The sequence below is a fragment of the Eupeodes corollae genome, chromosome 2 (genome assembly GCF_945859685.1).
Source record: "Eupeodes corollae chromosome 2, idEupCoro1.1, whole genome shotgun sequence".
Lineage (NCBI taxonomy): Eukaryota > Metazoa > Arthropoda > Insecta > Diptera > Syrphidae > Eupeodes > Eupeodes corollae.
This window is the reverse complement of record NC_079148.1, coordinates 135,050,848-135,075,475: the sequence shown is the minus strand read 5'-3', so window position 1 is coordinate 135,075,475 and position 24,628 is coordinate 135,050,848. Positions and strand designations below refer to the sequence as shown.

At 32.0% G+C, this 24,628-nt stretch overlaps 3 protein-coding genes across 3 annotated transcripts in view; 1 reads left to right on the top strand and 2 right to left on the bottom strand.

Annotated features, from left to right (window-relative positions):
- Positions 1–24,628, top strand: part of LOC129944478 (uncharacterized) — a 106,794-nt gene that overhangs the window by 62,006 nt on the left and 20,160 nt on the right. The gene's annotated exons all lie outside the window — the stretch shown is intronic.
- LOC129944477 (aminopeptidase N-like) lies at positions 14–9,459 on the bottom strand. Its single transcript, XM_056053930.1, has 7 exons — positions 8,934–9,459; positions 2,402–2,554; positions 1,844–2,333; positions 1,634–1,784; positions 1,466–1,547; positions 298–1,402; positions 14–222 (listed from the first exon to the last, which is right to left on the bottom strand). The coding sequence occupies exons 1-7, from the start codon at positions 9,428–9,430 to the stop codon at positions 76–78; spliced, it is 2,625 nt and encodes an 874-aa protein (XP_055909905.1). The 5' UTR covers positions 9,431–9,459; the 3' UTR covers positions 14–75.
- On the bottom strand, positions 10,767–14,287 carry LOC129944476 (aminopeptidase N-like). Its single transcript, XM_056053929.1, has 7 exons — positions 13,768–14,287; positions 13,239–13,397; positions 12,678–13,170; positions 12,469–12,619; positions 12,267–12,348; positions 11,069–12,212; positions 10,767–10,992 (listed from the first exon to the last, which is right to left on the bottom strand). Exons 1-7 carry the CDS (start codon positions 14,250–14,252, stop codon positions 10,855–10,857), a joined length of 2,652 nt encoding a protein of 883 aa, XP_055909904.1. The 5' UTR covers positions 14,253–14,287; the 3' UTR covers positions 10,767–10,854.

The following is a 24,628-nucleotide window of genomic DNA, read 5'->3' as shown; positions in this document are numbered from 1 at the left end:
ATTTCTTGCAATGTACAGAATTATAAAGCTTCTTTATTTCATTAACAAAAATATTGAAACAATTCCATTCAAAGTCTAGAACCTAAGCTTAGACTCGTAATCCTTAAGCCACTTGTAGATTGCTTCTTCGTACTTCCTTTTGAATTCCTGATGTTTCCGAGTAGTTTCGTCTTCTTTCAAGCCTCGTATTTCTCTTACTCTTGAAGCGTTCATAGTCTTTTTCTATTAAATTAAACATTTTAGAGTGTTAAATAACAATTGAAAAAAACATACATAGATTAGAAAATTTCAACTTACATGAAAAGATGGATGATAAAATTCCATATAATTCGATATTGACATTTTTCTCGTAGTCCATTCGCCCTTATGAATGGATTCAAAAATTAAATCGATATTCTCTTCCAAACTTATACAATGCAAAGAATTGAGGAATTCCTTTTCCTTCGCCCAACTGATACTGGTATAGAAGATTTTTTCTAAAATGTCTCCCAAATCATCCGATTTCATAGAACCCATGGCCTTGCATAAAGTGAAACGTTTCAAGGATTCATCCATTGGCCAATTATACATAAGATATTCTTTGGTTTGGTTTGTGGCATAAGCAAGACACTCACTAAGCTCAACCTCACAGGCAAGCTTGTAAATGGCCTTCTTGACAATTGAATCAGCAAAAGAGAGCTTATAAAGAGGCAGTTCGAAGAAATTGTTGTAGAAATTTCCAATGATATCATTGATAAAAGTTCTAAATAATTCAAAAGCCTTGCCATCCTTTAATCTAGCCCAAAGTTCATTGATAAGTTCTGAAGCCTCAAACCACGGCAATGAGTCTTGTTCGTTTTTAAGGTATTTCAGCAATTCGAGCACAGGTTCAATAGCTTCTAAGTCGGTATCTAAAATAGCCAATAGATCTCTGAATAAAAGAGCTCTATTGAGCTTGTGAATTTCATTGGGATCATCGTTCAAGGCTTCAGCAATTAATTCGAGATTCCGATCATCGTAGATGACATAGTATAAGCCTGTTTGTTGCTTGTTCAGAATCAACCAATCTCGATTCTTGAGATTGATATTTATGTCCTTCAAGTTCAGTGAAACCCTCGCTACTGGAGGCATGATGTAATCAGTTGTCGTTCGGTCAAAGTCAGCATTTGAAGCTGTAGCGAAATTCAAAGGTATTCCCCATTTATCATTAGTATTTCCATTATATGGACTTTGTTGGATTACAAGGGTTCCATTGTTATGGTAGTTTCTCGTAACTCTAACTATTGGTATTCCTCGATTATTAGTCCATGTTTTCATAACTTCATGCAAGGATTTATCAATCTGAAAGGGATACGCATTTTCATCTATGACGACTTTTTGGAGAGCTCCAAAGAAATCATCTTCATCAACGTTTGAGTTTTTACTGAAATTAAATAATTGTTCCTGTTATAAGTAACGATTTTTGATCTTTTCAACATTTTCTCACAATTTGTTTACGTAATAACGAAGACCTTTGGTGAAGGTTTCATTTCCAATGGCATGATGGAACATTTTTATTATGCACGCACCTGAAATTCAAAGACATACATATATTTATTATCAAACGTCTTGATCTAGGTCTATGTCTAGATCTTATTTACTTTTCATGACTCACCCATTTGGAAAGGTGCATCATCCGATGTTAAACTATCAATACCCGCTTGGGTTTCAACCTTTCGCACCAAAGGGTCTTTCAAGTCGAGCTTTAATAATTCCTTGACTTCAGTCAAAATAAAATACTCTCCCATCTTCCAGGAAGGATACATCTGCAGATAAAAATGGGGTTAAAGTTGTAACGACCTCAACTTACCCTAAATTTCCATACCAAATCAGTAATTTCGTAGCTAAAATATGTTCCCAATCCAGAATTAAGCCACGCATGTGACCACCACTTGTGTGGCAGCATATTGGCAAACCATTGCTGAGAGACAATATAATTTTGCAATACTATCCTCTTCACTGTCGAATCTCGGTCTTCTAGAGTTTGCAGAAATTCATTGTCATTGTAAATTGCCAGTCCCCAGTCCATAGCAACCATATCGGCATCTTTAACATGAATATGATCCAGTTTTGGCAATGGAAATGCTATTCCCAGGTAATTCTCAAAAAACGACACAGCTTGATAGGAATTTGTTATAGCTCGGGAACCCATGTCCTTGGAGTTTAGTGGAAAGAAGACTCTATGTTCAGTGGTGCTACTATTGTTTTTGTCAAAGTAACTGATGAAATGAAAGTCGCAAATAACAAAACCCACAAGATAAGTTGGCATTGTTGGTGTTTCACGGAAGACCGTTGTGATCATGTTATTATTCCAACTATACGCAAGAATTAAAAGTCTTATGTTAATCTCTTAAGCTTTAAAAATAAAAATATTCATAGTTACCTTGGTTGACCATATATTGGCATATTTGACAAAGCCGTATAGAATCTGCCATGGGTTATGGTTATGACAAATTTTGCTCTGAACGAAGGCTCATCGAAACATGGAAAGGCTAAACGGGCATGGGTGGGTTGAAACTGGGTCACTGCAAGAGGACTGGAATTAGAATATTTTTAAGATATTAACTTAACATTTTTCACCAAATAAATGTTTAAAATAATTTTAGTGTAAACAAAATAGTTTCTTTCCCCCCCTTCTCCCCTCCCCCCTTCTCCCCTCCCCCCTCCTCCTACTGCAAATTTTCTTAAACCTTAAACTTTTAACGTTGAAGATAAGCGGCGAGAATTTCAACAAGCGGATAAACGTCTTTTTCATGTGAAAAAAGTTCGCCACCAAACATTGAATATTTGTAGAATTTTACTCAACTATATTTGAAAAAGTCAAGTAGATTCCAATCGACTATAAGCAACGCCATGAGTATCATTTTAAAAAACACTGGAATTTTTGGTTACAAATCGGTCTTCAAAAAATTAGGGTAACATCATTACTATTTTTGAGATTTTCAATAAACTATCATAACATTTGTGCGTTTTTTAAATGCTTTAAAAAAATGTGTATAATTTATGATTCATATTTTGGTAATTAAATTTTTAATATTTGGAGTTTTGTATGAAACAATATCTTAGAACAAATAATGCAGATTTTAATAAAGAAAAATGTGTGCTCTAAAGACAAGTGCTCATATTATTTTTCCATGCATTTTATCTTTTAAGAAATATGCATTACTTATATAAGTTTTAAGCAAATTTAAACTCCATGAATCAAATGAACTCCGAATTTCAATAGTGAAATCCTTTGATTTACTGAAATTTGTCTTGTTCGATTCGGTCTTGTTACACTTAACACCGATCTTGGCTTCATAACGTTTGTGGTTCAAGAAAAACTAATGCCAAAAACTTACACATATTATTTCCGTTCGCATACCTTCCTAAAACAGTCTAATTTACCGAAAAATTACTAAATTTAACTAAATCCTGTTCGCGTGCTCAAAAATTTCGTAGTTTTTCGTAAAAGAAGGGCTCATTTGTGAAAAGTGTCAAATTTGATAGAACTTTAAATGAATAAATAAATTGCTTGCTTTTGCTGTCACTTATAAAATTAAAAATTCTTTTCCCAAAGAACAGCCATAAGATTGCAATTTTCAAGTTTTTTTTATAAACAAAGTAGAATGATGTTGCTTGAAGTTCATTTTTTGTTAATTTATCAATTTACGAAAAAAATAAATACATTCTAAACACGAAATGAAACAATGATGTTTCAAAATTTATATATTTTCGACAGTCAAATTGTGGAAAAAATTGTTGTTTTCAGGTTCGCTAACTTTTTTGTAGTGTTGTCTTTTTGTGAGAGAATTTTACCTACACTCTTTAAAATATCTCTTTTTACGAATTTTAGTGCAGAAAGTAAGCAAACGGAGCTATTTCTGAAACAATTTCATCGAAGTAAGAGTTACTCGTATCATTTTCACGATAAAAACATTATTGAAAAATCCAAATCAGAAATTTTTTTAAATTGAACAAATAATGCTGTTGTTGGTGCCACAGTCCGTAGAAACCTAGGGCCTTGTGACTTACAACTCTCAACCATTCCTGTGTGCGAGAAATTGCAGGAATGGAGGGGACCTTCAGTTTATATGCCGAATCCAAACGGCTAATTCGAGAGAGCACTTTTTCATGACAAGAATTACTCTTGGAAAAATTGTCAATTCCTCGCAAAACGCAGTACCCGTGAAAAAAAACTTTTGATGGCACCCACCTGTGAACCCGAGAGCTCTGGCGTGAATGTCCAACGCACTCAAACGCAATCTTAAAGCTACACAAAAATTCATAAAACAAGCCTAATTAACAATAAATTACAACTAAATTACTGGTCCCATACGGGCACTCTAATTTAAACAATCGGCCCTAAGATATATTTTACTTCAATTTAAATTGTATTTATTTTTGTATTTATTAGAAAATTCGAAAAAAATTAATATCAAGGTCCTTTTTTATTTTTACTTAAGAACTAATTAAAATAAGGTCCTTTATATAAAACTTAAAGCTTACTTAAACTACCTATTCTACCTTTAAACTAGAACAACCAGCAGCAATTCTAATTTTCTAACATTTTTTGTTTTTCCTATTTTGTTGTCTTTTTTATTTATTTTTTGCGTATAGTTTTTTGTGCCACCATGAATATTCTACTTAAAACTAAACCCTAACACTATAAAACAAGTATATAAGCCGGCCAAGGCTTAAAACCCCATCCCGACTACCCACTATCAAGTGCCGATTCAAACCATTAAAACTGGTTCTCCTATTTCACCCGTTCGATCCCGTTCGGACACAGCCCTACTTATTCGAGAGAGCTCTGCTCCGCCTTGTGCCATGACGTCCCGATTGCACAGAAGTCGCCTATCCACGGTTCGTCATCTGACGTGGTAGATTGGCGATACTGCCAATTTATCCTGTATCAGACCGCATTTGTCTAAAAAGAGGAATGCCTCTGGTGGAATGAAGCCGCTCAAGCGTGCACTTTCAAAATACTCTTCGTTCGAATAGAACGCCCCAAAAATTAAATTGTTGGTCGAAGACATAGCTCTTGCAATGTTAGCTCGAACGAGTTTTATATATTACCTCGTTGGAATAGTAATGCATGTAAGAAGATTCGGCTGTGCGATATAAGCCGGTACAGCGTCTTAAACACTGCCGCTCGAACACCCGAAACTTCTCCATCTGGGAAGGGGCAACGTTGAACCACACAGGACAACCATAAACGATCATTGGCCGTATGAGGGCCATGTAGCAAATTACCTTCACTCTGGTGTCAAGCCGACTGCTAAAAAACAGCCGTTTCGTCAGAGCGAAGGCTGCTCTGGCCCTGGTCAATTCTTGCACGTATCTCTCGTGGCCCTAGCCAACGTAGTCAGGAACAGAATTGTCTGCGACATTTATTTTCAGTTTCAGTCGTCGCAATATCGCTGAATATCGTCGAAATTACGCTGCAAGAGAATTCTAATAACCTCAACCTTTCGGGCCGTTCTGTAAGCAATTAGATCGTCGGCGTACGCAATTGCCTTTGCAAGACTACCTATCAGATCGCTGGTGTAAAAGTGTCAAAGGCCTTTTCCAAATCAACCAGAACTGCACCTGTGCATTGTTGTTTTGATTTATTCTATTAAATTTTAGAAACGAGTTTAGACACAGCATGAATTGTGTCATGACCCGCCTTGAACCCGAACTGTTTATCCGGAATTATTTTGTTGTCCACAGCCCACTTAGTCAGAGCCCTATTAATGATCTTCTATAAAACTTTGCTGATGCTCGGAAGAAGAATTATCGACCGAAGATTTGATGGGTTGGAGTTGTGCTTTTAATTTTTCCGGAGAGGATGAACCACAGCGGTCTTCTAATGTACTGGATAATATGCATTATTCAGTGCATTATTGAAGAGTGTGGTGTAAATGTCAATTGCCTCCATCGGTAAATGTCTTAGTACAACTTTGAATATACCATCGCCACCTGCTGACTTTTTATTTTTTATTGAATTGAAGATGAGCTGAAAGTCAACCTTCGTAACTAACAAGGGACTTAGTCCTGTTTGCTCGGCGATTATGGTATTTGTTAAGAAATCGTTATTTAACCGTATGAAACCGCGGTTCTCAGATCGCCATTGTGTGATATCATTTCGAAGCTAAAAGTGAGTAAGTAGGGCTCTATTTTCCAGGTCGTGCTTGGGGCGAATGCTAACAATCACCTTGTACACTTGCTGGAAGGCAGCTCCTCCACTTTTTCCTTCAGATCTTCAATTATATAAAAGTCATGGTCAAAGATGGCTTCTTCTGGATCTATGTGCGCTCTCTGTTCTCTTCAGTTCTTTGGAGTTTCAGAAGGAAGGTCATTATCGTTTTTTTTCCTGAATATCTTGTTGATTTTAGGGAACATACAAGGGTCACTGGAATTAACTGACCGGATCTTGCGGTCCAGTCCACGTACTAACCATCATGTCACGGGTACTAGTGATATGCAACAAGCAACAAGCATACCATGTCAAAATTTTGTTGTTAATATTTTGTTAAATTTAAAGACAGTAAAGCAAAATTTTAAAGAACCAATTTCCTAAAAATATAGAAATTTACTTAAGGGAGTCCAAAATTTTAATACTTTTGAACTTGTAAATTACTAATTGCCTTTTATTAAAAAACGAGCATCCAAAAGTGGCTAAAAAGTGACAGTTCGACAAATTGAACAAAACAACTACGCTTAAGCGGACCTATTTATTGGAATTAATAACTGTTGTAACTGGACCATTCCATCCACTGCTCTCATAAGATTAATTGTACAGATGTCATGTGCGTTTAACAAATTGCTGAAAGTAGAAGTAAACATTCCGCGATTTAAGCTTTAGGAAATTGTTAAGAGACAGTCAAATGTTTAAAACGTTCAAAATTAGCCTAATCGTCTTTTAAGCCTAGTAAATTGCTAAAAATAAATTTAACAAATTATTTGATCGATTAAAATTTTGCGCCAGTGCTATAAAAATAAAACCCCAGTTCTACCATAAATTTGAACTTTTCAATATATTTCGACACAAACTAACTAAAAGCATTTTTAACTTGTCATAGGAAGTCATTGTAATCAGTCCGATTGGTCGAATTGAAAATTTTGACATTTCTCGACGTTTCAAGGTCCGTAGAGTCGAAATAAAAAATTTTTAGAGGTGTCTGTGCGTGCGTGTATACGTACGTTCGTACTTCTGTGCGTCCGTACGTTCGCGACGTTTTATCGTCGTCCATAGCTCAAGAACCAGTAAGGATATCGACTTCAAATAAATTTTGTTACGCATATAATAATGCAGAACAGAAAACACTCTGACAAAAATTGCGTGGGTGGTATTTTACCATAATAATTAAAAAAAGGTGAAAATTTGGGTTAACTCTAAATATCTCACCAATTGACGATTTTTTTTAAATCAAAAAAACTGAAAAAATTATCACCTCAAAAATTGTATGAACAAAAAATCATTTTATCTCTAAAACAATTTTGTGCTACGAAAAATAATGTTTCTGACACTTGGTAAAGTTTTCAGAAAAATAGAATTGACAGTTTATTTTTATTCATTACTCAAAGTTGGTAAAATTTGTTTTTAGACACAAATATCTTTTCAAAAATTTGACATTATGGCTTCCAGCTAATTTTATTTCATAAGAAATATTGTTTTCAACATTCGGAAAAATGTTGATCAATTGACTGTTTTAAAAAAAAAAAAAAAAAACCTAAAAAAACATTACTAAAAGTTCGTAAACATTGATTTTCGATTAAAATATCTTTTAAAAAATAAAATTATCCGCTTCTAACATAATTTTAACTCACAGAAAATATATTTTTCAGTAAACTTTTTACAAAAATCCAACATTCCATTTTTTTCATAAAAAAAAATTAAACCTGCAAAAAACGGTACGCAAAATTGTTAAAAATTGGTGTTCTGTTCTCCATATCTCTTTAACAATAAAAGATACTGACTTTAAATTAATTAAATTCATCCAATATTAATTTGCTTATATAAGAAATACAAATTTTTATAAAATGCTACTAAAATTATTAAAAATTGTTTTCGACTAAAAATCTTGTTAACAAAAATAGATTTTGAAATAAAACTATTTCATTATATGCAAAATATTGTTGGTATTTTTTTAAATATTTAAGAATAATTCAACCAACAACTTTTTTTAACAAAACACGAAAACCTACAAACCTTTTAAGCAAGACAAGTTGACAGACGGGATGGGAAGTTATCGCATCCCAGCTTCTATTTTTAATTTTGTTTCTAAATACAAAAATTTTACTGTTACAAAAAAATATGATTTAAAAATTGTGTGCACCAACAATGGAAAATTATCAGTGTGGGTTGTCACCAAGCCCCTTTTTGAATTACAGAACAATACTTTTGTTACTAGAATTGATTTACATTTCTAGATCTATCAATTGATCTTAAAATCTCAAACTATTATGAGCTTAATGATTTGTACTCTATTCGGGAATTATTTGCAAATGTTTTGGAAAATAATTCACCAAATTGACGTTCAGGATTCATAAGGTTGGATTTCTGTTCTTAAAATCAAGAAATCACTCTTAAAATCAATAATGACTTTTTTTTAAAAGCAAACATAAACAGTTCTAGATTTAATCAAAACTTGATATCAAAAACCGTTCTGCAACACGCTTCATCAGTTTCAAATATGAACGAATGTAAATATTAAAAAAGTCCATGACATTGAATAAAAATTGATTATGTTTTCTTGCTTCTTTGATAAGATCGAAAAATATGGTTGCTATTTTCTATTTTTACTAATTTTTGTTTTTGTTTTGCTAAATGTTATCATCTCTCTTAAATCCAGGGTTAAAATTAACATAGAACTGATTGTGTTCTGTTCTGTTCCCACCATAATATACAATTATATAATTAAAAAAAAAGATTATTATTGTTTACTCACATTGATTTATTATAATATTCATACAAGTAAGATGTTCTATAAATTCCCTGGAATTCTTCTTGAATCTTTCCCGTATAGATAATTTCCAGACGATAACGTTCGCCCACATTCAGCGTTTTCGGTGTGGATATTCTCAAAAAGTCCTTATCCTCTTGCAGGGAATACTTTAAATTACTAAACCTCCGTCGACTACGGTCTTCCTTAAGGCTTATCACTAAATCACGTAATTGTTTCGCATGAAGTACAATTTCACTTGTCGTCTCGCGGACAACAATTTCGATAGCCACATTTCCACTGAAATCCAAATTATTCTCATGGATACTTGAGTTTATATGAAGATTATATTTAATTGGTTGTATGGAAGTTGGTAGACGAATTGAGGATGGAGTTTGTAAATGAACTTCAGATGATTTTGTTGGGGAATTCGTAAAACAACATAAAAATACGACTAATCCGATAACAATTGATGAGTTGAATTCTTTCCGAATAGTTTTCATGTTCGAGCTCGGGACACAGTTAAACAATAATGAATGAAATGTTTTCGATTACAGAAGTTTGGTCATGAAAAATAGAGAATAAAATATTACTAAATGGATTCGTCATTGTATTTCTGTAGCTGATAAGAATTGTTAATTTTATCAGCAGATTGCTACTCTCAATAGTTGTGCGCCAAATTATCACCATTCAAAGGCTTCCATCACCATGATGACGCACTGAGTTTGAGTCGTGGCTGTGGGTCATAATTCAAATAAAGAAATGCTAACTATGTCAGAAGAGTCATTTTGAAAGAGATGACAGAAGAAAGTTACCAATGTTTGAGTCATGAGGGTACATTTTTGTTCGTATAGAGAAGACTTGTACTGTAGGCGTACGTATAAGTTAAAAATGAACGTGTGTGACGTATCGAAACCATATGATAAGTTTTGAAAATCTAATATATGCGAAAGAAGTAATCAAAGGTTTTCTTGGATTTTTTCTGCACTTTGAAAATTGTAAATAATGAAGAAAGTTTCCTTTCGGTTTGTTTCTCAGCTGATTTTCCGAGAAGTAAACATTTCTTAAATACAATTTCGAATGACATAAAGTTTTATTATCTACTAAATACGTCAAAAAATATTTCTTAAGCGTTTTTATTCATTTCATTCATTGAATAAAATTAATGGTTTGACCATTTTTAAATAAGTTCTTTGAATTTCAAACTATCAATATTTTTCCAAATATTGTTTCCTTCTGAAAAAAACTGCAGTCACCTATTTGACTTTTGATGAAATTTTCGATATCCAATTCCAACATTTGATAATGCGATAATTTAACAAATTTCATAATAAAACATCTTAACACGATATACACTATTTTTGGCATGTACCAAAAGGTAGCCAATTGTGATCAGCTTTTCAAGAAATAACACTGTACATTTTTTGTTTCGAAAATGCAAACTGCGAATTGTCACAGCAAATTGTTCACCAAATTTGTGGTTAATTTTAATAATTTTTGAACATTGTGCCGTTTCAAAAAACAGCTGCCCGAATATCGAGCAATTTAAAATATCACTTCTTATAGAAAACCCCTATACTATTTGTAACTCAAGAATGGCTTGACCGATTTTAAATGTAACAAGTTTAAAATATTTGGGAAAAAATGACTGTTGATCACTTTATTACTTCTCAAAAAATATAAGTCCAGAAAATACAAAATAGCCTAAAATCTAGAAAACCACTTTTTAGAAAACACAAAATTCGGATTTTGAATTTCAGGATTTTGTCCGTCTAGTGTTCCTCAGTTAGAAAATTTTACTTATTTGATTCTACGTGAATAAAATACAAATTTTAAATACTACATTTTGTTTTCATTTGATTTTTATTCAGTAAAAATGTTCAACATGCTTTTGAAGAACATTTCATTCTTCTTCTTTCAATCGTATTCAACTTTTCTTCTGATTTTTCATCTCATAGTTTTCAAGCCAGGTACTAATATTGTTCTCATACTTTTGTATAAATGTCTTCCTTTGGTTAATTTTATCAGTTCGATAATTGAAAATTAAAACAGCATCGGGGTCATCCTACATTAGAAAAAATACACCAATTAATAAAAAATTTGCGAATATCAATAAAAGTTGTTATATTTTGAAATATTACCTTTCCTATGCTATCATAGTAATGCAAAAACCATGCCTCAAAATATTGATTCGAAATCAGAAGATGATCAAATAACTCTAAAAAGTTCACATCTAAACTTGATCTCATGATCTCAAAAGCCAGTTTAAATATTTCCCTAAATTCAATACATTCAAGTGCACTTAAAAACGCATAGCCTTTGAAAGTGTCCGTTTCATCAGTCGAACGTGATCTTCTCAAGAGTGTGATGAAATCCACAAATGTAAGATTTTGAAAAGCTTGACAGAAACTTTGTTTACATGGCATGTCTTTATCATTTATATTTTTAAAAGCAATATAGTCAAATGCAAATTGTGTTGTATAATTTCGACATGTTACAGCATCGACTTCAAATTTTAATACCATCATTTTTATTTTTGTTTTTATATCAGCTGCTGAGAATTGGTGTTCAGAAGAAAGAAGATTGGGATATTTTTCATCATAGAATCCAATTGCTACATCGTAGATGAAGTTCTTGAATTTTGGCAATGCAATGCTTCCTTCTAATCTTGGAAGAATTTTTACTATTAAATCGACTGCGTAATACCATGCTAATGATTCCTTCTCATGCTTAAGATATTGTAGGAGTTCTAGAACTGGTTCAATAGCATCAAATTCAAAGATTTCATTGATATCCCTAAAAATTTGAGCACGATTGAACTCATGAATGGTGCTTGGATTTGAGATGAGAGCCTCTGCAATCATTTTAAGATTTAGATCGTCGTAAACAACAAAGAATAATGCAGTTTGTTGTTTATTCACAATTAGCCAATCACTGTTCGAAAGACTAATATTCAGGTCTTTCAGATCTATGGTCACTTCAGCTTGGGGAGGCATAATGTAATCTGCAACAGTTCGTTCGAAATCAGGATTTGCGGCAGTGGCAAAACTCAGTGGAATCCACCATTTCTGGAGTTTATCCTCGGTGCAGGATTTCTGTCGAATAGTTATTGTACCAGTTTCATAGTTTCGAACGATCGATACAATTGGAATTCCTTTATTATGAGTCCATGTTTGCATTACATTAGCCACTGATTGATTATTTTGGAATAATTCAACGTTGTCCTCATCAACAGCTGCTTGCATTGCGCCAAAGAAATCGTCTTCATTAGCAACCGAATACTGACTATAAAACATTTGCTTATACAAAAGAATTTATACTTAAAAACAATTAACTTACTATAGAAACAAGTATTTGAAGATTCCTTTCATAAAAGTATCATGTCCGATAGCGTGATGGAACATTCGAAAGAAAGCGCCACCTGTAACAAACAAATTAACACAGAACTAAAATAATAAAGAAAGAATTTGCGTTTCATCGAAAAAAAGTTCCAAAATTCTTTCACAGTCTTGACGTTGATATTTTGTACTTAAAAACTCACCATACTGATATGCAACTTGATTGTAATTGTCCTTAGGGTCATCTCCTTCTTTAATAATCCTTGTCAATGTATTGTTCATAGGAGGTAAAGTGTAAATAGCAGATACTTCATTTAACAAAAACAATTCAAATACTTTATCTTCTGGATATACCTAAAATTGAAAACCTTATAAATTCCCCTAAACTTATGCGAACAAAATCTGTACTTACTAAGTTTGCAGCAACATAACTAAAATATGTACTAGATCCTTCCTTCAACCAAATATAATTCCACGAAGCAGGTGTTACCAAATTTCCAAACCATTGATGTGCAATTTCATGATTTTGAACTCGAATCACATTTAACAAGTCAAACTTCGAGTAATTCTTTTGATTCGAAATTATTTCGCTATCTTGAAAAGTCATGAGACCCCAATTTTCCATTGCCGAACCGAATAGTTTTGGAATTTGAATATGATCCAATTTCGGTAAAGAGTACTTGACTCCAACTAATTTTTCCATAACATTAACTGTTTTAATGGCATTTTGAAGAGCTAGGGAACCATTGTTTTTGGAATTTGGCGGATAGAAGAAGCGGTGTTCAAGACCATTTACAACAGAACTGATGTTCTTGAAATCTGTTAAAGCAAATGCAACAAGGTAAGGTGACATTGTTGGTGTTTCGAGGAATGTTGTTGTGGTCATTTCTCCATTGGGTGTTGAACTAAGAAAAGTTTGAAAACAATATTAATGATAATCATCAAATAATGAAGACAAAAAAATCAAAATTACCTTAAAATGGAATCACCATCAACTGGCATATTACAAACAGCAGAATAGTTCGAGCCATGAGTGATACTTATGATGAATTTTGCCTTAAATGCAGGCTCATCAAAACAGGGAAAAGCTAGATGGGCACTGTTTGGTTCAAATTGTGTGACTGCTAGTTGACTAAAATTTGAAAAACAAAAACAATTTGTATAGGAAAGGCCAAAATCTGTATACTAATATTTGAACTGCGTCAACAAATTCACACTTATAGCGAAATATTCGAACATAATTCCTTGCATTCGGTTTTTAACTTAAGAACAGTATCAGAATCCTTTTAAAGTGAAACTATAATTTTTCCATCTAGATTTTCTGACGTTTCAAAGATCTGTTAAACTTCCACCAATATGTGTTTGTCTTTGAAACCACACAAGTGAAAAGTTTTGATTTACATCTCCACTGATCAAATTGCTTAGAAAAATGTAGTTGTAGTTATAAAACTTTGCAAATTCTTAATAATAACTCGATGTTTTAGAAATAAAAATCTACTCACACTGGATTTCCCTCATCGTTCAAATATGTTGATTTAAAAAATCCAAAAACCTCGCCGTCAGCAATTTTTCCGACGAAATCAATTTTCAGCCGATATTGTTGACCAATTTGAAGCTTCAAAGGATATTCAGGCCAAAAGATCCGCAACTGTTCTTTTTCATTATCAAATTCATACTCGAGTTGATTGGGGCTCTCAAGGGTCAATCCACTTTCAAGATTGTACAAAGTTATATTCAAATTTCGAAGATGATTTGCATTCAAAATTATCTCATTTGTTGGTTCTCTAATTGTAACATCAATCGAAACACTTCCATTGTAGGGCAACACATTCTGATGGATTAAGGTTTCGATGTGAAGTTTATATTTCGTTGGGATTATTGCCGTTGGTAATTTATAATATGGTGAATCCAATGAAGGTGTTGCTTCTTTGCAAAAACAAAATATGAGGATGAACACAAAAATACTGTCGAGGCTCATTAACGCCATGGCGTAATATTTGAGACTGCTTGATTGAGACTGATGCCAATTTTAAAAATACTTATTATTTGGATTTTTAAAAAACATTATGATTTTGATAAGAATAATGAATAATGAATAAATGAAAGTGCAAAATGTCTATTTTTATGTAAATAAAACAAAAATAATAACATTTAAAAAAAATAAGATCATAATGTTTGACCCAGGAATTTGATAAGATTTAATCAATTTCTCTTCCCCTCTCTCTCCCTATGGGTTGAAGTTAGGAAAATAAATATCTATATTTTAATACATAAAACAATAAAAGTGTGCTAAAAATCATTACATCTTTACTGTATGTTTATTGTTAAACGAGTTCAGCATCTTTCATAAACATTGTCAACAAATTATATTTTGAGCTCTTCAGATTTTGTTCCTGTGGAATGTGGTAGAAATCTTTGTTTAAAAATTGTGTTTTATTTTCTATTTCAAGAAATACAAATAAGTTTTTAGATAAATAGATAGATAAATTTCTTTATTAGAATATATAAGATTAACATTCTATTAAAACTAAGAACATAAGGACATGGCAAAGCTGCCGTCTGCCTGATAGGTATTTTTTTAAACTAAAATACATATAAATAAAATATAAAAGTTTTTAAATCTTCAGTAAACAGTTTTTTACATTTTTTTTTTATTTTATCAACTTATTCGACTTTTAAAGAGAAAATTGTTAAAGAAAAATCGAATCTTAAAAAAGGATTAGCTTTTGTTTAAATACAATTAGTTTATAGATCATAGTAATGATAGATAATGTTGAGATACATTTTAAATTTGAAAGAAATTACACCTTTAAGCAATTTTAATAACTTGGAGCATACCTAAATATCTACTATTCAATTTTCACGTGATTTGAAACACAAATATTTGATATATTTTTTAACTGGGAGAATATTTCTTAAGGTTAAAAAACTATTGCGATATGACAACGCATGTTTACAAAACTTAAAGAGATTTACCCAAGCAATTGATCCGTTGAGAATATCAATAAGCTCGTTTAATGTCAAAAAACTGTCTTGGAAATATAATCGCCTTATTTTTTGCAATATTGGGCAAACTGCTATAAATTGGTGAGTACCTTCAAGTTCTCTTAAATTGCAGAGAGCGCAGATTTTTGATAAATCGGGTCACAAAGTTTTGATTAAGTATTTCGACTCTAGCCTAAAAGATGATACCGATAGTTTCTGCAGTGAGTTCCTTGCAAAAATAACTCATATCTGATGAAAATTGGTGGTTCAGGTTCCTGTAAATGTTTCTACTTTCAGGTCATCAAGTAAATTCTGTCATTAATTAAGGTTATTTTCAGTTAAAGGAAGCGTTACATTTTGTGCCATAGCAAGATAGTTCGATTCTTTGAAAAGTGTTACGTTTCTTCGAAGTTGCCTAACAGAATTGACTTATGTAGTCCGTTTTCTCTTTTCACTACTATAGTCAGATATTTGTCATTCGATTTAAGATTTTGTTTGTAAATCGGTGCTAAACCTGACTCCACATGTGAAGTATACGTTGGTGTTGCGTTAGGTAATCGGAGTAGTCGTTTGAAAAAGAACCTCTGGATACTTTCGAATTCACCCCATTACACATACAAGTATTGACTGTTGCTTTGAACACTCGGTACTTTGATGCTACATCAATGTTGCTGTTGCTGAAAAACGTTGGCCACATCAGATTTATAGCTAGTTTGGCTTCACTACCTTTCTCCTTTGTATGTTTATCAGCACTCCTAGTAGCCTTCTTCGGTGTCTAGATTCAAAAATCGAAGCTTTTGTTTTACTTGTATTGATTTTTAGGCCCCAAGTTGAACAGTAGTTTTGAAGTCTGTTGATTTGCAGTTGCAGAGCATATGGTGTATCAGCCAATAGCACCAGGTCATCAGCATACAGTAAGAGTTTGACTAAGGAGCCCGCAAAAAATACAACTCTCGGAAGAATGTCAGTGACAGCATCAATATAAAGGGCATACAAAATTGGGCTGAGAATGCATCCTTGGGGAACACCCGTAGAAGTCTCAAACCATTCCAATAAGTTTTTATGTTCTTAATCCATTAAGAACAAAAAAACCGAGTTAACTTTCAAAAATATTTAAATTTTAGAAAAGATATTCATTGAATGAATATCTTGAAAAATAAGGTAAGTTTTGTAGTTTAATATTACAGTGGTAATATTTGTATGGTAATGATTTTGAAGTGAATGAAGTGGAAATTACCGCTAAAAATTACTACTACAAAAAAACAGATTTCAATGGATACAATGGAGCATTGTCGATCATCGATCAACTCGAAACAAATTATTTTTGAGAGCACGTAATTTGAGACGAGTTCCATTGTGACTTTCACTCAAACAAATCATTGTGAACTATAAAATGAAATTTCAAATGAGTTTTCTTTAAAATTATTTCACTCTTGTTTCAATTTTCTTTTTACGATGATAAGTTCTCTTTGTTATAGAATTTAATCAAAAATAAGTGTTTATAAAACCAGGTACATACCTACATCTTTCAACAAAATTATTTTGTCCAACTCCAAAGGATTATGCTGTAGGGACTCCATCAACTGCTGCTTTCAAACCGAAGCATTCTATAATTTTTTCCTCCAAAGGCGTCTATTGTTTTTTGCATGTATGGACCTCCACCAGTGCCTTTTAAGTGAAGTTTATTACTTCTTAGCTTATTCTTTACCTTGTATTTAAAATCACTCTAGGTCTAAAAAAACATTGTCTGTACATATTGTACGTTCATACATATTTGCATATTGTTTAACATCAACCAACTTTTTTCCAATCTTTAAGATCATTTTGTGGAGGACCCTCTGTGTTTAGGGATTCAATTAGTTTTCCCTTAAGGATATTGCTTTTTTTCCTCCCATGGCCAGTTTTAAGAATTCCCCTCGCTAATTCAACTCATAAAATTGGTCAAATTCTCATTCAAAAATCACTGCCGATGATAACTAATTTAGGTCGATTGAAAACTTCTGTTTCAAACGTCAATTTGAAGTTTGTGTGCTACCAAATCTACCGAAACAATAGAGGACACTTGATTGTATGGACTAAATTCGGTTCTATTAAGTTACGTGTTGGCACCCCTGATTTAAGCTCATCTGTCAATCTTAGTGAAGTAATATTAATAAACTAACCTATAGTACAAAAGTGGTGATTCAAACGTAGCTCTATCGTTATAACAGCCCGACTACGGAAGTGATTGGTACAATTGTGAAGCGTTGCTGATGTTGTAAGACCTGAGCATCATCGTGATGCACATTCTGTCGAAAATATTGCTGCTGCAGGCACCAGTGCTACTGATAATCTGTAAGCAATGACTGAAGATCAATATTTGCACAGTCAATATTTCCTACAAGCAAATAGGAAGCCCTCAACAAGGCCAATTGTGGCTCTTTTGCTTGAGAAGTCTCCAGGTCTACCAAAATTATGCGATTTGACACAATCAGTTGTTTTTTTGTGGATCTGTGAATATATTTTTTCAGACTTGGAAAAGTCCATTAAAAATGCATCGCTGTGCGTATTTTATTTGTTATAGCTTTCGGAACCAATACATTCTTTACCCTCTATTTTCCTCTCAGAGTTTTGAGAATTTTGATAAAATTTTACTTTCGGAACACCGTAATTACTTTGAAAAACTATTTAACCATTAATTTCTTTGTTGTCTCAAGTAAATTGTATGATTCGTGACCGAAACGAAAAAACACATTTTCCAGTTTTTATGAGGGAAAAAACTTTTGTTTTGTTGATTTTGCAGGAGACGATAAAGGATGCTCTTGTATCTTAAAAGATTTTTTAAAAATAGTGCTTGTATTTTAAGATTTCAAAATATAAAAAAGAGGGTGGGATGCGACCCACACTGATAACTTCCCATCCCGTCTGTCGATTTGTCTTGCTTAAAAGTTTGTCTATATGTGCTAGTATCGATTTTACCAAATTTGCGTACTATTTTTTATAGATTTTATTTTTTATGAAAAAACGGACTGTTGGATTTTTATATAAAAATCACTGAATATTGAAAACAAAATTTTCTGTAAAATAAAATAAGTTTGAAGCCAATATTTTGAATTTTTGAAAAGCTATTTGGGTCGAAAGTAAATGTTTACCAAGTTTTAGTATTGTTTTTTTTAGAATTTTATTTTTTGTAAGAAAACCGTCAATTCGATTTTCTTCAAAATTCTATCGAATGTTGAAAACAATATTTTCTATAAGATAAAATTAGTTTGAAGCCAATATTTTATAGATTTGAAAAGATATTTGAGTCGAAAATCAATTTTTACCAACGTTTGTTAAATTTTTTTTTAGGTATTTAATTTTTTGTACAAAAACTATCAATTCGATTTTTTTCAAAATTTTACTTAATGTTAACAACAATATTTTTTGAAAGATAAAAGTAGTTAAAAGCCAATATCTACAATTTTTGAAAAGACATTTGAGTCGAAAATCAATTTTTACCAACTTTTATAAATTTTTTTTTAAGGTTTTTATTTTCTGTAAAAATACTGTCAATTCGATTTTTCTCAACATCTTTCAGATTGCTTAAAACAATATTTCTTATAAGGTAAAATAAGTTTGAAGTCTATCTTTCAAGTTTTTGAAAAGATATTTGAATCCATATTCAATTTTTACCAAATTTTGTTAATTTTTGTTCGGTTTTTAATTTTTTTATAAAAAAAACTGTCAATTCGATTTTGTTCAAAATTTTACTGAATGTTGACAACAATATTTTTTAAAAGATAAAATTAAATTAAAGCCAATATCTCAAAGTTTTGAAAATATATTTGAGTCGAAAATCAATTTTTACCTTATTTTATTAATTTTTTTTTTGGGTTTTTATTTTTTGTAAAAAAACTGTCAATTCGATTTTTCTCAAAATTTTATTGAATGTTGAAAACAATATTTCTTATAAGATCAAATAAGCTTGAAGCCATAATTTCAAGTTCTTGAAAAGATATTTGAATCGATATTTAATTTTTACGAACTTTGAGTAATGTTTTTTTTAGATTTTTATTTTTTATAAAAAAAACTGTCAATTCGTATTTCTCAAAATTTTATCACATTTTTAAAACATTATTCTCCGTTGCTCAAAATTGTTTTGGAGATAAAATCATATGTTAGTCGTTAAATTTAGGAGGTGACAAATTTTTTTTTTCAGTTTTTTTGATTTAGAAAAAAAACCGTTAGATAGATTTTTTAAAAAAAAAATATACTTCTTTGAGATCACGTTACAGTCTATTATATAAAATTTAATTCAAGTCTCTAGCGTTTTTGATTCGTAAGATATTAAGGGTTAACCAAAATGTTCACCTTTTTTTTAAACTGCTTTGGTAAAAAAACCACCCACGAAATTTTCTTGAGAGCCCTTTCTGCATCTTTCTGCTTTATTATCTGTATAACAAAATTTATTTGAAGTCGATATCTCTTCTGGTTCTTGAGCTATGGACGACGAAAAAAACGTCGCGAACGTACGGACGTACGGACGTACAGACGTACGGACGTACGGACGTACGAACGTACGTACACACGCACGCACAGACATCTTTCTAAAAATCTTTTATTTCGACTCTAGGGACCTTGAAACGTCGAGAAATGTCAAAATTTTCAATTTGACAAATCGGACCCATTACAATAACTTCCTATGGGAAGTTAAAAAGTGGCTGGGATGCGAACCAAGCTGATAACTTCCCATCCCGTATGTCGATTTGTCTTCCTTGGTAGTTGGGTTAAAAAGCAGTCAGTTGAATTATTCTTAAAAGTTTCAAAAATTATAATATTTTCCATTTAATAACATAGTTTAGATTAAAAATCTAGTTTTGGTGAATAGATTTTTAGTAGAATACAAATATTAACCAATTTTAGGAGCATTTCTTAACTTTTTTATTTCTTATATAATTTGAGAGATATCGGTAACCATCAATTCATCAATACATCAATTTTTACCAAATTTGCGAACTATTTTTTGTATATTTTAGTTTTCTTATGAAAAACCGGACTGTTGGATTTTTATAAAGAAAATTACTGAATTCATTATTTTCTGCGAAATAAAATAATTTTGAAACCAATATTTTCAATTTTTGAAAAGCTATTAAAGTCGAAAGCAAATTTTTATTATTTTTTGTATGAAAAACTGTCGATTAGATTTTTTTTTTGAAATTGTACTGAATGTTGACAACAATATTTTTCAAAAGATAAAATTAGTTTAAAGCCGACATCTCAAACTTTTAAGAAGTTATTTGAGTCAAAAATCAATTTTTACCAACTTTTATTAATTTATTGTTTAGTTATTTCTTTTTGTTAAAAAAATAGTCAATTAGATTTTTCCGAATGTTGAAAACAATATTTCTTATGAGCGAAAATTAGTTGAAAGCCATAATCTCAAATTTTTGAAATGATATTTGTGTCGAAATTAAATTTTTACCAATTTTGAGTAAAGTTTTATTAAGTTTTTATTTTTATAAAATAAACTGTCAATTTGATTCTTCTCAAAATTTTATCGAATGTTGGCAACAATATTTTGAAAAGATATTTGAGTCGAAATTCAATTTCTATCAACTTTTAGCAATGTTTTTTTAGGTTTTTATTTTTTATTTTGATTTTTCTCACAATTTTACCGTTGCACAAAATTGTTTTGGAGATCAAATCATTTTTTTATTCGTAAAATTTTTGAGATGACACATTTTTTTCTTCAGTTTTTTTCGATTTATAAAAAAAACGTAAGTTTTGTTTCCCAAATATAATGGTTTGGTATCCCGTTACAACTTATAATATAAAATTTAATTCAAGTCAATTGGTTCGTGAGATATAAAGGGTTAACCAAAATGTTCCTCTTTTTTTTAAACTACTATGGTAAAAAAACCACCCAAGTAATTTTCTTGAGAGCCCTTTCTGCATATTTCTGCAATATTATCTATATAACAAAATTTATGTAAAGTCGATATCTCTTCTGGTTCTTGAGCTATGCACGACAAAAAAAAAATTCCCTTACATACGCACCCACAAAAATATCTCTAAAAATCTTTTATTTCGACTGTAGGGACCTTAAAACCGCGAGAAATGTCAAAATTTTCAATTTGACAAATCGAACCCATTACAATAACTTCCTATGGGAAGTTAATAAACATGAATTTAAGAACATAACTAAAAACAAAAAAATTAAATCAAGAATTTTAATGCATTTAAATATCTTAAAAGAATTTAGAAAAAATTACATAAAATTCTATTGGGCCGTTTTTGAGAAATTTCGAACACTTGATGTTTGACCAAATTGGAATACTTTTATTTCAGTCTAAAATTTTTGTAAAAAAAGCTCTTCCCGAATCGGCTTAAAATCTTTTTAAATTCAATTGATTCAATATTTAAGGCTGTAGGATCGAGAATAGACGGATTGACGGAATCAATGGTGACACTTTTTTTTGACTTTGGTAAGAAGGTGAAGGTGGAAACTTACATTTTTTCAATGTTAACACTTAAGTTTTTACCAAATAATGCTTAATTAGGCTGCTGTACGGGTACTTTTTGGACTACGCGTATAATCAAATAAAAAAAATGAAAAAAATTACGTTCTCGACAGTCCGTAAAGACCTAGAGCCCAGTGACTTACAACTTTTACTGTTCCTGTTTGTGTCAATTTAGGGATGGAGGGGACTTACAGTTCTTGTGCCAAGCAATTTATGAAAGCAATTTTCATTAGAGTAATTACTCTTGGAGGATTTTTCAATTCCTCGAAAGAGCCAGTACCCAAACAAAAAACTTAAAGTGGTATAGGAAGGGTTCGAACCCAAGACCTATAACATGACATGCCTCTGCAGTGACTATGACACAGATACTACTATTCAACCAATACCAGTCAAATTTTGGCTTAAGGACTCTGAAAGCTTTCACTTGGCCTAATTTAAAAAGTGTCAGCATCAAGCTCATGCGTAGGGTTTCAGAATAAAAGATTTAATTTAAAAAAAACGATATTTGGTGAGGTATCACTTTTGAAGCTATCATCTTGTGACATTTCGAAAGTAGAAACTATACTGTTGCTAAAAATAGAACGAATTTTTAATAAAAATGCATTTAAATTGTTTAAAGCCAGTTTGAAATAGTCCTGACGGTTATATTCTCGAAAATTTAAATCAACTAGCGAGATCTTGTGATATTACATCTTTCGACACTGTTCTTTGGTACCACATACAAAATAAGGTCCCTGCTAATATTGCACAATATTGTCTAAGGCCTTCTAAATTGAATTTTTAAAGTTATTGAGACAAACTTATACAGTCTCGAATGCGTGAATTTATCAATGAAAGGACATGGCTGCCCTTTGATTGCTAATGTTTTCCATTGTTGATGACATACTGTTCTATTTTCAATAAAGTAAACATCCTTTCATTGTTTTTAGAAATACTCGTTCTTAGTATAAAAATTGAAAATTCTATGCATACTCAATTATGTTTTAACATTCTGGTGACCCTTTATTGTCTATTTACAACTTCCAGAAAAAAATAATTCATTTATCGGCACTTAACCCGAAGTTGATGAACAGAGAGCTTACCCTTGTTAAGTATGCTTAAACCTTTTATAATGATAACTCACTTCTTGTGATGCTTTGCTTGTGATCCGATCCGATCCAATCCAAGCCCAAATCAATCAATTATCTGATGTTACTCATTCATTAATAAGGAAGAAAAAACCTTTTTGTTTCCGTTAAGGACGGAAACAGGAAAAACAAGTTAAGTAAGTTCCTAAACAGATTCATGAGGTACATATCCATCCCTTTGTTGGTATAAATGGTTCCTTTTTTTTAACAAAGCAACGAAAAAAACCTTTTCCCAAAAATGAACCAGTATAGTCTATTAACTTTAACCTAAAACTTTCTGTTTTTTATCCTTACTTAAAGCAGATTTACAAATACCAACAAAAAAGAGAGCGAATATAGTCTTCGTTCATTTTTTATTTATTTTTATCTTATAAATCGATTAATTTGTTTCTCATTATGGAAAAAGGGACAAGGATAAGATCGAATACTTAACTTTTCTTTGAACCTTATAAATACTTCCATGTCATGGAAGGCGTGAGTCCTTAACCATCCCTATATCTCAAACTCCCATCCAATCATGGTCCCTCCTAATTTCCGCTTTCGGTATCATCAAACCTTAAAAACAAATCACTCTCTATACACTAACAACACTGTCTGTGTAAATCTGGGTATAGGATATGCCAGGCACTCCTAATTACCAATTTATAAAGAAACAACAAATTCAAAGGATTAAATCAAAAGGACCTCCTAGCAAGAGTGTATATACAGAAAGACTACATGCACAGCGCGATTATGATCAAAAGCACGTTCGTTATTGTTGTTGCAGGTCTATGTGTATATTTGTATGTATGTTTTTACATATACTCCCGCCCTTACCACATATCCTCGTCACCGCTTTTGTAGATGGGTATAGGTCCTCGCTTTGAAGTGGTCAACTGTGTCCACAATAAATAGGGCTCCGTTATGTGTGGGAATAAGGCTCGGAATTTATGGAGGAAGAGTGCGTGTTTGTGATTTCAAAAGGATTATGCGGCATTTGGGACTCGTTTCGCAACAAAATACCAGTCGAACGAGGACAAAAATACACTTACACATACACATACTGCACTTCAGAGGAGGTACACGCTACTCACTATACTGACACTGAGACTGTTTCGTTTTTTTTTTTATTCCTTCATGTTACCTTATTCCGGAAATACATTAAAGCCGATGGAATCGCAAAGTACAAACGGTGGCTTTAATCCTGCAGCTACAAAAAAAAAATCCTTGTTGAAATATAAAAAATAAATCCTTTCCATGACACCATTATGACACGAATTAATGTCCATTTTTATTCCAAAACCAACCACCAGGGCCAACAAAATGCAAATTTCCTTCGTTATCTGCGCAAACTGGTGTCCTTTTTTATTTTCAATAGGATCCGTTATGTTTTCCTTCTTTTTTTTTCTTCTTGTTTTGTACAAAAGTTTAAGCCAAACTTCGACACGGTAGATGGTGTCAGCAGCGGTGCGACGGTGGAGTAGGGAATATTGCTTAAAAAAGGATTCAAGCTACCGTCACCGCCCACACCAATGTGCAGCAGCAACCACAAGGATGACAATCCGCCACAGTTAATGCTTCTGCATGCATGTTTTCTTTCATGCAACTCCCGTAATGTGGCTGATAAAATGTTAATGTCCGCAGGATAATTAGTTTTTGCTGTCACAGGGTGTGTCTGAGTTTATGTAGATAAAAAGGATATAAATAGGAATAGCGAGCAGAGTAGTGGGTGATGTGCAAGTGAGTGCGCCGGCCACCCTCAAACTAATTGAATTCCACATGGGATTGTC

Coding starts and splice junctions, on each gene's coding strand:
- LOC129944477 (XM_056053930.1), bottom strand. CDS start 9,430: ATGAAAACTATTCGGAAAGAATTCAACTCATCAATTGTTATCGGATTA. Junction 1,403..1,465: donor CGTTATTACGTAAACAAATT/GTGAGAAAATGT, acceptor ATTTAATTTCAG/TAAAAACTCAAACGTTGATG. Junction 223..297: donor TTTATCATCCATCTTTTCAT/GTAAGTTGAAAT, acceptor TTAATTTAATAG/AAAAAGACTATGAACGCTTC.
- LOC129944476 (XM_056053929.1), bottom strand. CDS start 14,252: ATGGCGTTAATGAGCCTCGACAGTATTTTTGTGTTCATCCTCATATTT. Junction 13,171..13,238: donor GATGGTGATTCCATTTTAAG/GTAATTTTGATT, acceptor AACTTTTCTTAG/TTCAACACCCAATGGAGAAA. Junction 12,213..12,266: donor TTCAAATACTTGTTTCTATA/GTAAGTTAATTG, acceptor AATGTTTTATAG/TCAGTATTCGGTTGCTAATG.